The following is a 16628-nucleotide window of genomic DNA, read 5'->3' on the forward strand; positions in this document are numbered from 1 at the left end:
CATTATAACAGCAGACTAATCAATAATTGATAAGTGAGCTGGCTTGTGAGGGCTTTAGCAGATTGAAATATGAGTAGATCGAGGTGATGTACTCAAACACATCACTGATCTGCCCTTCAGCATACATTCATAACACAATGAATATTCCATACAGGTCAGCTGGCGAGGCAGGCGGAAAATCACCTGTTCTCACGGCAACATTCTGGATTTATGAGTGCTGTCCCCATTCAACTTGCTTGTCAAGTCTCAACAGAATCAGTCAAGTGTGACTCGCAAAACAGACGACAGGACAGAGGAGGCCAACACTGAGTGACAGAAAGAGAGAGAGAGAGAGAAAAAGAGAGAAAGAAAATTTGCATTGATCAGGTTGTCAAAGGTGTAGATCATTTGCCTTCCAATTTTTATTTTATTAAAAAAGATATTGCATACTATTTTTTATATTCTCATATTTATTATGCATTTATATTATATATAAATACTACACATATTTAAAAATATATATTGTGTAGTGCATGTATTCCATTTTAAACACTAAGTTTATATTTTAATAATGGGAAAAATAGTATGCATATAAAGAGAAATGGAAAGGAAACGGTGCTGGTGCTTTAATCTCTAGCTGTCTGAATAATTAAAGCTGTCTTCTTACTTATCTTGTAGAGTAACAGATAAAAAACCTGCAGTGAGTTCTGCATAAGGCAAACCGGTCAGGACAGAATGACAGAACAGACAACTGATACAGCTGTAGATTAAGAGTACGGCTGATAGTGGACTCAAGGTAGCAGATTTAAAACTATATGAGAAAAGTCTGCTAGCAATAAATGCAACCTTGCTGTAAATGTTTCAATCCCAGGAGGCATTTAAGCTATTACCTATTCAATCTCTCTCACCTTAGTTTATGCTCAGAGGCAAGTATATCTTTCCTTAAAGCTCTCTCAATTCTTCAAGTCTCTTTGGCAAACAAGTGTTAAGTAAATGAAAAAAAGCTCAAATAATGTGGTTTAATAGCCTTTTGTTTATCTGACCAATGGCAGACACTGAGAGGTTTGGGAAAACTTGGTTTAAAGGGGCTATGCATGAAAATCTGACTTTTTCCATGTTTAAGTGCTATAATTGGGTTCCCAGTGCTTCTATCAACCTAGAAAATGTGAAAAAGATCAAGACAGTGACTTAGTTTTGGTAAACCATTCTTTACAAGCACATGAAAAATAGGTCGTTGAAATCTGGCTCTCCGTATGATGTCATAAGGAGCTCTTATTATAATAATACCACCCCTTAATCTGCACTATCCAACCACAGCACTGCCATTTAGGGCAGAGAAAAAGAGAGAGAGAAAATAATTGACATCACAATTGAGTTTAAATTGCAACAAACCACCATCATTGCGATCAGTGTTTGAATTTCATCAGCTCATTTGCATTTTAAAAGACACACTCAAAACGGCACATTTTTGCACACACCTAAAAAGTGTCAATTTTAACATGCTATAATAAATTATTTATATGGCATTTTGAGCTAAAACTTCACATATGTGCTCTGGGGACACCAAAGATTTATTTGACATCTTAAAAAAGTCTTGTGCCATGGGCCCTTTAAAATGGGTTTGCCAGTCTGCAATCACTCCAAAATGTACAAGGTCTTTGACAATAACAATGTTAACATACATGACAATACGTGTTCTCAAGAGCTTTACAGATCAAATAACCCCAAACTCACGGTTTCCTTCCGATGTCGATCCTGAATCGTAGTTAAACCTCTTTAGCAGTGACGAAACCTAGAGGAGAAACACATTATCACCTCCTCCGCAGCTGCAGGTGTCGCTGTCGAGTCTCTGTGCGTAGCGTGACGCGCGAGATGAGCGCGTGAAGAACAGAGCGGAAGTCCTCGCTAGCGTGTTTTTTGTTTACACGCTTTATTAGAATAATTTAGTTTTTAAGGATTAAATACACACACAATTCATAATGGACGTGGGAGAGCTGCTGAGTTATCAGGTACTGTTGCATGTTAATGTGTCTGTGTGACCCTACCGCTTTATTTTAGTGTGTTATAAATTATTCAATAATGCATTTGTTTTTAACTAACTTAATCCGAGCATTTACTTGGCATTAACTTAGCTTTATTTTTAAGAGAGTGACGTGTTTAATGCATGTTTTACTAAACTGAATGATTGTTTTTGTATGTATGTTTGAGTTTATGTATCTCAATCTAAATGCGTGTTTTCTCGTGCGTAGTTTACAAAAGAGTACAGTGATGGTAACACTGTGGTACTTTAATGCATAGCATGATATTAACATATCATAATAGAAGTGGTGGATGCCTAAAAAGTCTGATGTTGTACTGATATTGTACCCTGTCCAAATACCACGGTGCTGTTAGTTTACCATAGTATTGACTTTTGAATTGACGAAAGCTTTGCTTATAAAAGCTTATTGGCAAATATTGAACTGTAGAAGAAAAAAAATCGCACTATAAATATATTAATAATAGGGCCGCGAGATATACCGGGATACCGAGGGGGGGGGGAAGCGCGCATCACGATACAAATAAGCTTGCCACTATAGTTTGCGGTAAATTGGTGGGTTTTATGCATTGAAAAGTTATGTACAGTCACATTTTTAGGTCAATGCAGATAGTAGAGAGACTGGGGAAACAGTTTTACGTTTTAAATATATTTTTATCTTATAGCATCATTGTATCACAAATTAGTCCAGTTTGATTTGCTTTTTTCTGATGTTAACAATACAGTCAACATAAAATGTGTATCAAATTCAATTGTATTTAAAAATGATACACTATAGACATAGATATGTATAAAGGCTAGATGTGTTACCGCGGAGTCTCTAACGGTATCACCTGGCGGCCATCTTACCACAGGCAGCTCGCTCACTCATAGCATTGAGTTTTAATGGTGCAGGTACTTTTAAATTACCATAACTTACTCAATTTTTAAACGGTTTGGTTTCTTACAAACGTTATTAACGTGGCTATAATTCTGGATGCTTTAACATGTTTCATGAATTTTTTTTAAAATGTGCAGTGTCATAGGTATATCTTTGACGTTTATAACAAACCAAACCGTTTGAAAATCGGTAGAAAATGAAACAATTTATGGTCATTTAAAAGTACCTACACCATTAAAACTCAATGCTACGAGTGAGTGAGCGCCCTGTGGTAAGATGGCCGCCAAATGCAGACGTTCCACTCAATTGGCCAGCAGCGCGGGCGAGACATTTAGCCTTTATAAATATCTATGACTATATACACATGCAAGCAAAAAATTTAGGGAAACACTGCGTGTGGGAATATCTATGTCTTACATAGCTAAGCCTTTAAACTGACGGCAGAAGATCTTGATTTCATTGGCCATTGACCGCCCAAGAGATCATCTGACTGATAATGTGAATCAACCGATTACAGCTCATTTTGTTCAGCGTGATGTTTAGGGTCATGAAAATGTAAATTTGATGTCCATATGTCTTCTTTTGCACAGCCCTAACAAACACACAAACTTCAAACCACTAAACTAACGGAAACTTGAAAAATCTTGATCAACCTCGTTCTGATACTGATACTGTCTAACTCACAGCTGACCAGATGACATGCAGATTTGTCTCACATGTGGTCTCTTCTCTTTTAGCCCGATAAGGGTGCAAAGAGAGCCAGAGATGAAGACAGCAAAGATGAGTCCAGAGCCAAACAGAAGATGGCTCGAGATGCTGGACGGTTTTCAGTCAAGGGAGAATTTGACAGTGAGGAGCAGGGAGGAGGAGATCGGGAGAAGATTCTGGAGAACCTGATGGATCAGGATGGAGAAGATCCTGAGGTGAGATCATGTGGATGCTGTTTTAATTTACTCACATGTCGTGAGGTGTTTAAAGCCTTATGCGTTTAGGGAGTAACATAGCCCAAAGATACTCAACATAAATGTGGTTGATATCACTCTGATAAAACTCAACTTTGACCCTTATGACCTGCCATCTGTTGACAGGGAGAGCCAGTGGATGAGAGCACTGTGAAGAAAATGATCTTGACTTTTGAGAAAAGATCATACAAAAACCAAGAGCTGAGGATCAAGTTTCCAGACAACCCAGAGAAGTGAGTATCACCGTAACAATTTAACAAACAGTGTGCCCTCGTACTGAATTCAGTGTCACTCACTTCTTGTCATTGGCAGGTTCATGGAGGCGGAGCTTGATCTGAATGACATCATCCAAGAGATGCACGTCATCGCCACGATACCAGAGCTGTATCATCTGCTGGTGGAGCTGAATGCGGTGAATTCACTGCTGGGTCTCCTCAGTCACGACAACACTGATATCCTAAGCGCAGATTAAAGAAATAATTTCAGTGATTTTACCGTAGATAAGAGCATGACATTTACTGTGGTAAAATCAATGTAATGCATGATTCTTGTGGCGCTTAAAATTATTTCAAGATGTCAGAAAAACAAATTGATAAAGGACACTAATAGTTTCTTCAGCCATTAGTAGTCTTGTTGTTTTTTACTTTGTCTTATCTGGATTTATGTTTATTTGATATTTAACTCTCTTCCATTAAGACCTTAACATAAGTCACATATCAGTATTGCAGTAGTGGATCTTCTGCAAGAACTGACCGACATCGACACACTTCATGAGAGCGAGGAGAGCGCAGAGACCCTCATCGATGCTCTGGTGTGTATTTATATGAAAGATATTTTTCATAAAACATCATAAACTGTGATGTTGGAGAAGCTACAGGCTGATTCACAAGTGTTAGCGGGTCACACATCAGCAGCAGCATTATGAGTAAATGATATGATTCACTGTGTGTGAGATTTAGCGGTTTATTAGCTTGACATTTTCAGATTGGAGAGAGAGAAACGGTGTTAACATCAGACTCTTATTAGACTGCTTATGGATTCAGACGGTTTGTGTCAGACGGAAAGAGAACGAGGTTGATTGAGAATTGTGCGTCTGATTGCTGCCGGCTTCACTTCCTGTGCATTCACTTCTCAAATGCAGAATTATGGGTAACCGAGAGACATATTGCTTTACAAATGAAGGCTGAACAAGGCTGCTTCATTGTGGCAAACATTCATCGATTTATGTCTGCGCTCCGAAGTTTTCCCAAATGCTCCTTTGTGGCATTTGAGAATTTCTATTTTATTTTGTTTATCTAACTGTTTTTGTGTTTGCTGTTTATCAATGGTTTTTTTTACATCAATGTTTTGACAGTCAAAAGATCAGCAATGGGCTGCATGATGTTGAGAAAATGTGCGATATGCAATTCTACTGCAATCTCGGTATTTCTTACGAAATGCATTTTGTTATCATTTAGATATGTAATTATCATACTGAAATAAACAGGTAATACATATTCTTTGGATTTAATTAAGTATAATTCTGGCTTAAAAAAAACTTAAGTTTTGTTAGGCACAAGTTCATCGCTGTAGTTTTCCTTGCTTGTCTCTTCTTATGCCATATTCATTTTCCACGATCTGCTTTGCGCCCGTGGTCTAGCTAGCCAATAGTATAACAGTAAAAGGGAATTTAGCAAGGCCTCTTCTGATTGGTCTAATTTGGACAATCTATGCATGCAACACACAAATGATAGACACAAAAAATGTATTTAAGTTATCCCAACTCTATGCGATATGGATACAGCATATACTCAGGGTTCCAACGGGTCCTTGAAAGTTTGTGAATCTGGGGGGGATTCAATGCCCTGGGAAGTTTTTGAAAATATACATACATAGAAACAGGTCATTGAAAGTGCTTGAATCTATTTTATGCAAGTTTTCTGGGGAAAAAATCCATCATATTCCCTGTGTACTAGTGTGAGATAATATCATAAAATTCTAGACTTTTTAAGCACACGTGCTTTACTGTTTGCTTTAAATGCTTATATCTTCTCTATGCGAATGTTGATTCATACCAAAATGCATAGTTGTGTTTGGCACATGAAAACATCTCGGGTTACGTATGTAACTGTTGTTCTCTGAGAAGGGAACGAGACGCTGTGTCTCCCTTGCCATACTTCCTGAGTCCCTGTAACGCCGTCTTTGAAAATATTTTAGATGGCGATATATTTCCTGACCCCCACGTCACCCTGTCTTAGTCGTTAAGCCTCACCATTGGTTGAATTTGATATACACATTCAGACACACTTACTCTTGGAGGCGTCCCCAAAGTGTCACCGCAGTGACGCAGCACGAGTTCCCTCGAAAGGGAAATTTAAAGGACAAGTTGGGTATTTTACACTTGAAGCCCTGTTTTCAGATTGTTTATGGTAAAATAGAACGGTTTTGACTGAAATTTCGACATATGCGGCTGCCCTGAGAATTTTCGCTTGTTTGTGTTTCACCTCCCACCTTTACAATGGGTTTAATGGTGCACTGGAACAATCCTTTCTAAAATGCATTAAACTTTCGTTTACAAAGACGTGAAACTCACCGAGTGGTCAGGGGTGTTCACTGATATGCTTACACAAAAATCGCTGCAAAATATGCTTTCCAACAGCTGTTTTAGCATTCGTTTTTAACTTGTGGACCTATTTTTCCAAACGGCTCACACCTGTACATTCTTCCGCTTAGAGCTTGAATAATAAACACTCCAGCCCAGGTGGTGGCGCTAATCCTCCTTTGCCAATTGCAAGAATAGAAACAAAGTTCCCGGCGCGGTGTAATACCGTACCTCACGGGACATCTAATACAAGTCAATGGAGTTGGCAAAAACTACGATAAAACCTGTTGGAATGCGTATTTTGCAGCGATTTTTGTGTGAGCATACCAGTGAACACCCCTGACTATTCGGTGAGTTTCACGTCTTTGTAAACGAAAGTTTAATGCATTTTAGGAAGGATTGTTCCAGTGCACCATTAAACCCATTGTAAAGGTGGGAGGTGAAACACAAACACGTGACAATTCTCGGGGCAGCCGCATATGTCGACATTTCAGTCAAAACCGTTCTATTTCACCATAAACAATCTGAAAACGGGGCTTTAAGTGTAAAATACCGAACTTGTCCTTTAACAATATATCTTTAAAGGTAACTTGAAATGTGTCCCCACATTTAGTCCTTGAATTCGATGGTATTGGACCTGGAAAGTCCTTGAAAGGTCCTTGAATTTGAAGTTAACTAAGGTGTGGAAACCCTGGCTGTATACTGTTATCGTGGTAACAATCATTCGTGGAGCCCTTGTGGACAGAATCATTACAGAGATACAAAAAAACTGTTTTCAAAGAACAATACAATGAAATGTAAGGAGTGAAAGTGTTTTTTATGTGTTTGTTTGTTTGTTTGTGTGTTCTAGTTGGAGGGTCAGGTTGTAGCTCTCATGGTACAGAACATGGAGCGTCTGGATGAGACGGTGAAGGAGGAGGCTGATGGAGTTTACAACACTTTAGGTAAGACGCATCAAATACATCACAAGCTTGTGTCTTTACAGAATCACGTCATTAAATGTCAAAACTCGAATGGACTGTTGCCGTGCACATTTTAAGCACATTTTGTGGCGACTGGTTGGACTTCGTTTGCTGTTGTTTTTGTTCTGGAGAGTTTCGGCTCTGCGGCAGTGAGAGATAAACGCTCCTCTCTGACTGAACGGATTTAAGTGACACTTTTCCTCAAACTCGTCTTCTGTGTGTCTCATTCTCTGATTCATCTATAAACACTTAAATATCACATTGCACTGCAGTGTTGAAAGACTGTGCATAACATTAGTAAGCAATTCTGAATAGGGGTGCGCCGATACCAATTTTTCCATTACCGATCCGATTTTGATTCCTGAATATTTTTGCTCTGCAAAGTAAAGTAAAAAGAGAATAGATATTTTATGTGCTCAGCACATACTGTATTGCATCCTTCCAATGTTTTACTGAGATGTTTTTTAATCAGATGCTTAAAATTCAGTTTGCTTCTCCAAAGTCCCACATTATTCAATAAATATCTTTAAGTATGCATTTGTATTTCACATAAAGCTATTTGGATCAGTCCCTGTGTGGGGGAAGCTACTTTAAAACTGTAGTTAGATAAGCTACAAGCTACTAATCAGTAAAAGTAGTTAAACTACAGTCAAGTTACCCATCTGAAAAAGCTACAATACAAGTTACTATTAAGAAATGCTAGCTACATTAAAACTACATTGGGGTGTAAATCGGAGAGTTCATTACGATGCGATACAATATCGATTTTCTCTGCCAGCAATGCGTTTTTTTCCCCCCAATACATCAAAAAACTTCTTCAATGTGATTACGATTCTTTCTGATTCTATTAATTTATCGATATTTTTATATTACGTACAATCTCTGTCCCAATTGGAACATTCACAACAACACACTAACAAAACTACACTTTTTTAAAATAAAGACAAATGAATAATGAGGGGCAAATGTCACATAACATCAAGCTTATGATGGCAACAGTTAAAGTCTTTCAGTATTAAAAATGTGCAATAGTGACAATCACTGCGGCAGTTTTAGAAAAAGGTACGAGGGTTAACAGATCCTAAACCAGTGGCGTTTCTATGCTAATATTTAAAACTGTAGTCCTTAGGGATGCACCGATACCGATACTGGTATCGGGTATCGGCCTCGATACCACATTTTCTAAAGTACTTGCACTCGTTAAAAGTCCCCAGATACCAGGGATCGATACCAAGGTCTGAGAAATGTCTATGTTTGAGCGGTGTGTAAGGGGTTAATGCCTCTTGTGTTGTCCAAAGAGGCAGAGTTTACAACAAACTGGAAAACTAGTCCCTTGTTTTTTTTGTTAAATTATATGACTAAAGCTATTACCTGTAAATTTTAATCATGTTTTTTATTAAGTACTCGGTATCGGTATCGGCAAGTACTGAAATGCAAGTACTCAAACTCGTACTCGTAATTCAAAAAAGTGGTATCGGTGCATCCCTAGTAGTCCTGTCCTGGTCCGATTGATGTATTTGTAAAAACTTGACTATGCACCCTGTGTTCCTGTCCTCGGTTTTTTCCTGTTTGCTTGCATGTACACATCTGCTCACCGAACTAATGGCATAAATGCCACACTGGCATGAACCATTAGACCATCAGATGACCTTTGTTATTTTGACGCCAACATCAAACCTCTCACAAAAGCGGATTGCACGCAGATCTGTGCTTTCTGTCTTCACACATTAATGTGTTGAGTTAGACATGATGTGGATGTTTTCTGAGGTCTGATCTCACTGCAGTTTGTCTGCATCAGTTATCATGGCAACTAGGTGAAGCAGACATTTCAAAAACTGGGTCACAGTGCAGCACAATTCATATGACAAGCATGGTGTAAACTCTCTCTCTCCCTCCCTGCCAGCGATGATCGAGAACATGGCCGAGTTTCGCCCCGGTCTATGCACAGAAGCGGCCCAGCAGGGTTTAATGCAGTGGCTGTTAAAGAGAATCAAGGTAAGACGTCCATCACACCTGATCAGGTCAAATCTGTTAAAGGCACACGCATTAAAATATCCAAAAACTACTAGCACACACAAATATTTTTACTTGCATCATCATCTTGGATGTTTTCACATTGTTTAAAACCAAAGAAGACCTCTGTTCATAAGTTAATTCCAGTCCTTGATTTTGATTGGTCAGTACCTGTGCTTGATTTACAATAAACGGGGTTCCCACGGGTCCTTGAAAGTTTGTAAATCTGGGAAAAAAATTCAAGGCCGTTGAAAGTTTTTGAAAATATACATACATAGATACAGGTCATTGAAAGTGCTTGAATCTATTTTATGCAAGAAGTTCCCTAAAAAAAATCCATATTATTCCCTGTGTAGTGTAGGATGATAATATAAAAATCTAGACTATTTAAGCACACGTGCTAAATTGTTCGCTAAAAATGTTTAAATCTTCTGTATGCGAATGTGGATTCATACCAAAATGCTTTTTTGCATAGTTGTGTTTGACACATGAAAACGTCTCGGGTTACGTATGTAACTGTTGTTCCCTGAGAAGGGAACGAGACGCTGCGTCTCCCTTGCCATACTTCCTGCGTCCCTGTAACGCCGTCTTTGGCAATACTTCAGATAGCGATATACTTCCTGACTCCCGCGTCACCCTGTCTTTCTTGTTAAGCCTCACCATTGGTTGAATTTGATATACACATTCAGACGCACTTACCCCTGGAGGCGTCCCTAAAGTGTCACCGCAGTGACGCAGCGTGAGTTCCCTCGAAAGGGAACTGTAACAATGTATCTTAAAAGGTAACACGATGTAACCTTGCTCTCACTTGAAATGTGTCCCCACATTTAGTCCTTGAATTTGAGGGCATTGAACCTGGAAAGTCCTTGAAAGGTCTTTGAATTTGGAGTTAACTGAGATCGTGAGATCGTGTGGGTGCTTGAATCGTGACCATTTTTTACGATTAATCGGGCAGCCCTATTGTGTTTTAACCATTTTATAAAATCAATATTGTGCTCAAGTCTTGTGCTGTATCGTGAATAAGTCATGGCTGAAGGGGTTGCATTGATTCCTCTTCACGTTGTACCTAACAACACCTTTCAGCCGTGACTTATTCATGATACAGCCCAGCCCTCGTACCTTATTCCTTACAAGGGTCATCTTTTCAGTGTCTAACGTATGTAGGTGCTTTAAATTCAGTGAAGTAGAGTTTAAGCTTGCAGTGTACAGACATTAACGTCGACTTGTGTGAGGTTGGCTGTACGTTATGACGGTTTAATTCGATCAGTTGAATATGAGATTTTATAAGAGCTGTAGGCATGCTGCCATAATTCTCAGTTTTGCTCTACGTGAGGTGAAATTCTCCTCGGATTTAAACTTTAGCTGCTGGAATAAGAGCTTCACGCTGTTGTGCTTTGAGTCTTAATGTTCCCTGAAGACCTGATGAATCCATCGCCCCAACAATAGAAACACAGCACACAGATTGAATGGGACACTGATGCCAAACCAAGTGAAATCATCTTATTGTTTTTCCAAACAGGCAAAGATGCCTTTTGATGCCAATAAGCTTTACTGCAGTGAAATACTGGCCATCCTGCTGCAAAACAATGAAAGTAAGTGAAAAACATTTCAAGAGCTCTGATGCAAAACCCTCTTAAGTGTGTCTGACATCTTTTAAATTAGAATTTTTATGGATTTTGCCAACAAACCGGTATTTCTGAATGAAAAAATTAGCATTCTCATTTTTGACGGTGGTGGCATTTAGTGGCTTTTGCATCTGAGCTCCAGGCTTCATAAGCTGGGTTTCCATCGAAACGTGAAGCGAATCTTTCAAAATAAGAAAAACAAACAAATGCGAATTAGGTGTGTCGCCAAATTGTTTGAGATGAATGTTGGTGCTATTGGTAACCTATTAACCAGCAGTAAATAAAAGAGGCATGCTTGGAAAATGGAGACAGGACCTCATTTAGTTCCAATTTGGCAAGTTAGAAATATACTAGCAGTGCAGCTTGTAATTGCCAAACTAAATGCTGTGCACAGAAGAAGGAATGCAGTATTATTGATGCAGGCACTAGCAGCAAGGGCATTACGATGACGTCGAGCCCCATATATGGTAAAGATAAAGTCAGATGATAAAGCTTGAAAGTCAGTCACGTGGGTTTAATTTTCACTACGGAAGAATTTATTCACAAAATGCTTTTCCAACCCCATTATTCGCATTTACTCTCTTTTGCATAAGTCAAAAAAACTTTTTTTTATTAGAAATTTGGAATTTCCATGACTTGTTTTTATGCGATACATCAAAATGTGCATAAAATCAGTTTGATGGAAACCCAGCTAATGTTTTTTGTGTGTATTTATTAAAAAATGCATTAATTTCTGTAAAATATTACAGATTACATGTTGAAAGTACTGTGAATCTTTTTAGTATTAACAAGACTCGCACACTGCAGTTAACATATCTATGGGTCTGTTTCGTATGAACTTATTTGTGACACTGGACTACAAGACCAGTCATAAGGGACATTTTTGTTTAAATTGAGATTTATATACAAAGATGTTGCTAGCAACACATACAGTATTACTAATGATAAATACATTTTTGATATATTTACTGTAGGAATTTAACAAAATATCTTCACAGAACATGATCTTTACTTAATATCCTAATGATTTTTGAAAAATGGCTAATTTTGATTATGCAAAATAATGTTGACTATTGCTATAAATGAAGAGTTTGGTTCCAAAACGCATAAATCCATTTTGCCTGATTTTGATAAAAATGTGTTTTTAATACCAAGAACGTGACAAGATGAAAACCACTATCTGTTACAAACATTCACATAGCATCTTAAGGTTATAATAACATTAAAAATTCAAATCCATATTTTGAAATTCAAAGATCTATTATAAAAACTTAATGATTTTTTTCTGCAAAAAATGCTATAAATCTATTGAATCAATATATAAATGTGCATTCATCTTTGTCATGTTATATTCATTTAGTTGACTAGTGGTATACACTGATAAAAAAATAAACATTAATGACATTAATCAAAACAATTAATTTGTCATATTAGAAACACTGTCTTTGCTGCTGTCATCCTTGGACCGTCGCTGAACTTTTTTGACAGCGATCAGCTGTTAAATGTTTTGGTCCTGCTCGATTTTAGTTGACTTTGCGTAAAATAATGGAAAGTTTTTCATAAGGTCCCTGGGGTCAATGTGTTAGCATGATAGAAGCTTGATGATGTCGTGTGAGAACAAGCAACAGCCGGCATTTTTCCTTCACCCGAGTGCCTCTCACGTAAATTATTTGATTTTGATGGCTTACGTTTTTCCCCCTCACAGAAAACGACCACAGGTTTAGCAATGCCATCAAAATTAATATTTTGTTTTTGTTTGTTTATTGATCACGAAGTACAAAGTAGATGAGGAAAACTAGGATTCCAAGTGTATTGCATGCCGCCATTTTTGCATAGAATTGTGCGCTGTGATTTGTTTAGTGGATTTATTGCATTCTGCAGAAAAGGAGGACTGGCGTTTGTTGCGTTTTGAGAAAAAAAAAATACGGCGGATATCGGAGTTGAAATTTGACTTTTTAATGCTGACCGGATACAATACTGATTTTGGCGTTAACTATTTTTTTATGGCGTAGATTACGTTTTAGAACCAAATTCTTAAAATATAGTGTGAAGTGTGACTGGTTTTGTGGTTCATGGTAACATTTGTCCAATGACAAAAAAATTTTTATCTAGGGAAAAAGTCTTGGGTTTTCGTGCTCTGGTCTCAAAAGTAGATTTTCTCTCTCTCTCTCTCCTTTTCTCTCTCTCCTTTTATCTCTCTCTCTCTCTCTTTCTCTCTTGTGCTCTTCCCCCATTATTAGTGCACCAAGCTCACACATTTATCATTTCTCTCTCTCCGTCTCTCTCACAGAAACCAGGGAGCTGTTGGGAGAAATGGACGGTATTGACGTTCTACTGCAGCAGCTTTCAGTAAGACGTTGTCTCGGTTTTACACTCAAACTGTCTTAGGGCTCCCTCACATTATCCAAACCACGCTCGTGCGCGTTTTACCCCCAAAGCCTTGTTTGTTTGACTAGTGTGATCGCTCCCGTGCCTGGGTGTGGTTTGGTTAATTGCCCCGGTCGGCTTGCAGAGGTGGTCTCGGGCGCGGTTTACTTGGGCTTAGGCGCAGTATGACCGCAAATCGTGCCAGAAAGCGGTTTAAAAGGAGAGACATCAATTGTGCGACCACTCACCTTCATCAGACTTAGTAAAAACCTTCTGATGCGTGCAGCAGGGTTATGTGAATGTCTGAGCTGCACCAGTGACAGATATGATAGGCACGTGAGAGGGCTGTGTGTCATCATGCACCAAACGACTTTTACATTTTTTTAAAATTTTATTAGTTTTTAGTGATGTTAAACCATCTTATCCATACTTTTCATCTATGGGTATTTAATTAAATATTTAGTATTTCGAAAGGCCTTGGTATACTTAACTTTTTAGGCATACGCTATGGTCAGCATACAGTGAATGTGACGCACATTTCATTAAATTTTGCGTTTTAAAGTGTGCGCATCTTATCATTAAGCATGCACCTCTAGAGCTTAGTTTTAATCGGAGCTGTGAGATGAAAAAAGGGAGTCAGTCCAGTCATATAAAAAATTGAGGGTGCACACATAATGCGCGTACAGTAGTATGTAGGACAGATAAGGTATTGCAGTTTGTCACAATGCACATTTTTTTAAATGCTAGTGTATGCATATAAGTCAAATGAAGTATACTTTGCAGACCAATGTGTTCAACTGTGCAGGTATGCTCATGTACGCGTAATAACAAAGCATACTGGGGCATTAAGCTTGTTGCAATGCATTCTGGGATTGCAGTCAGAATACATGTAAAGCAGCCTTATAATATGGCCTGAAGAGAGTTGATTTTTATCGCTGACTACCTTTTGGTGCAGTCATTAATAATTTAATGAGATTTGACTTTAATAACATTTTCATCGCAGGTGTTTAAACGTCATAATCCATCCACGCCGGAAGAGCAGGAAATGATGGAGAACTTGTTTGATGCCCTCTGTTCCTGTCTCATGCTTCCAGCCAATCGCGATCGTTTCCTGAAGGGAGAGGGGCTTCAGCTTATGAACCTCATGCTCAGGTTTGTCTCTGATTGGTGGAGGGGTTTGTTGTTAGTGTTTGGGCATTCATGTGCATGTAGAGTAAAACATGATTCAGTGTGAATTCATGGCACACGATTGCAGCGCTAATCATGGTGCTAAAGGCTAAATCAATATCTCATTACAGACATGTGAAAGCCTCTTGTAAATCCTAAATAACCAAACAAAATCTTGCACACCTCAGGTGGGCCTTAATTTTAAAGATGCACAAGGAAGATTGTTCATATTGGTGTAGTGTAAAATAATTGTTTTTTGGGGGGGTTCAGTGTTCGGTGTGTATTAGATTGAACCATTTAACTTTCTTCATAACAGACTCTTAGAGTCTTCTCAAAAAGTTACGTTTAAACCTTTATTGTATTTACCCCATCTCTCTTTTCCATCTTCTTTTACTTTACACATAAACAGTGTTGTTGTTTTTGATGGGTCTGTTATTGTGACAGACGGATGGCAGCGTTTTCCCTGAGTGTGTTTATGATCGTCACCTGCTGTCTGTGTGCCGTTCTCTTGAGAAGCTCTTTTTACCATATAATCTTGTGTATACAGCAGAAAACAGAAGTTTATTTATTGTAACACCTCATAGACTTCAGGCTAAATCCATTTAATGTGTCTAATAAAAAGAAAAATGGAGGCTTTGTGTGTGATTATTGGTTTGAACTGTATGTGCATGTGAATTGTGAATAAAAACAAAGGTTCAATTCATGAATTGTTGTGCTTAATCGTTTTAGTGATATTTCCACGTTTGATTCGTTATCATTTACTCTTACCAGGGAGAAGAAGATGTCTCGGGTCAGCGCACTGAAGGTTCTGGACTATGGAATGATCGGTCCAGAAGGTGCTGATAACTGTCACAAATTTGTGGATATCCTGGGTCTCAGAACCATATTCCCTTTGTTTATGAAGACACCAAAGAAGATGAGAAAAGTCGGAGTATCGGACAAGGAGCATGAAGGTTTGCGTTAACCTATTAACTTAATTATTAACTGCACATTTTTTTTTATTAACCGCCTACGCACAATCTATGCCTCAATTTTGTTAGCTCTAGGCGCGGCTCTACCATTAGCCCTTGGTGCGGCTATTGCATGGCCACAGCATATTTTTAGCGCACCTTTACTGATATCCCTTGGCTTTTTTTTGTTATCCCAGAAGTTTTTCTGTTAGCCCTCGGCATGTCTTTTGTATGGCCAATGCCATATTTTTAGCACGGCTCTACTGTTAGCCCTTGGCGCGGCTCTACCGTTAGCCCTTGGCGCGGCTCTACCGTTAGCCCTTGGCGCGGCTCTACCGTTAGCCCTTGGCGCGGCTCTACCGTTAGCCCTTGGCGCGGCTCTACCGTTAGCCCTTGGCGCGGCTCTACCGTTAGCCCTCGGTGTGGCTATTGCATGGCCAACAGCATATTTTTAGCATGCCTTTACTGTTATCGCTTGGCACAGTTTTTCTGTTAGCCCTTGGCACGGCTTTTTTATATCCAATGCCATATTTTTAGCGCGGCTCTGCCGTTAGCCCTCGGCGCGGCTCTGCCGTTAGCCCTCGGCGCGGCTCTGCCGTTAGCCCTCGGCGCGGCTCTGCCGTTAGCCCTCGGCGCGGCTCTGCCGTTAGCCCTCGGCGCGGCTCTGCCGTTAGCCCTCGGTGTGGCTATTGCATGGCCAACAGCATATTTTTAGCATGCCTTTACTGTTATCCCTTGGCACAGTTTTTCTGTTAGCCCTTGGCACGGCTTTTTTATATCCAATGCCATATTTTTAGCGCGGCTCTGCCGTTAGCCCTCGGCGCGGCTCTGCCGTTAGCCCTCGGCGCGGCTCTGCCGTTAGCCCTCGGCGCGGCTCTGCCGTTAGCCCTCGGAGCGGCTTTTGCATGGTCTGCACCATATTTTTTGTGCGGCTCTACCGTTAGCCCTCGGTGTGGCTATTGCATGGCCAACAGCATATTTTTAGCACGCCTTTACTGTTATCGCTTGGCACAGTTTTTCTGTTAACCCTTGGCGGGCTTTTTTATATCCAATGCCATATTTTTAGCGCGGCTCTGCCGTTAGCCCTCGGCATGGCTCTGCCGT

At 39.3% G+C, this 16628-nt stretch overlaps 1 protein-coding gene across 1 annotated transcript in view; it reads left to right on the plus strand.

The window, feature by feature from the left end:
- Positions 1-1831: 1831 nt before the first annotated feature.
- Positions 1832-16628, plus strand: part of ctnnbl1 (catenin, beta like 1) — a 41346-nt gene continuing 26549 nt past the window's right edge. The window contains exons 1-11 of the mRNA XM_065269039.1: positions 1832-1988; positions 3635-3820; positions 3986-4092; positions 4172-4311; positions 4573-4670; positions 7291-7384; positions 9306-9397; positions 10935-11007; positions 13331-13389; positions 14411-14559; positions 15346-15527. Coding sequence (XP_065125111.1) covers positions 1959-1988; positions 3635-3820; positions 3986-4092; positions 4172-4311; positions 4573-4670; positions 7291-7384; positions 9306-9397; positions 10935-11007; positions 13331-13389; positions 14411-14559; positions 15346-15527 — 1210 coding nt within the window. The 5' untranslated portion in view covers positions 1832-1958. The remainder of the gene's footprint in view (positions 1989-3634; positions 3821-3985; positions 4093-4171; positions 4312-4572; positions 4671-7290; positions 7385-9305; positions 9398-10934; positions 11008-13330; positions 13390-14410; positions 14560-15345; positions 15528-16628) is intronic.

Source organism: Paramisgurnus dabryanus, chromosome 21 (genome assembly GCF_030506205.2).
Source record: "Paramisgurnus dabryanus chromosome 21, PD_genome_1.1, whole genome shotgun sequence".
Classification (NCBI taxonomy): Eukaryota; Metazoa; Chordata; class Actinopteri; order Cypriniformes; family Cobitidae; genus Paramisgurnus; species Paramisgurnus dabryanus.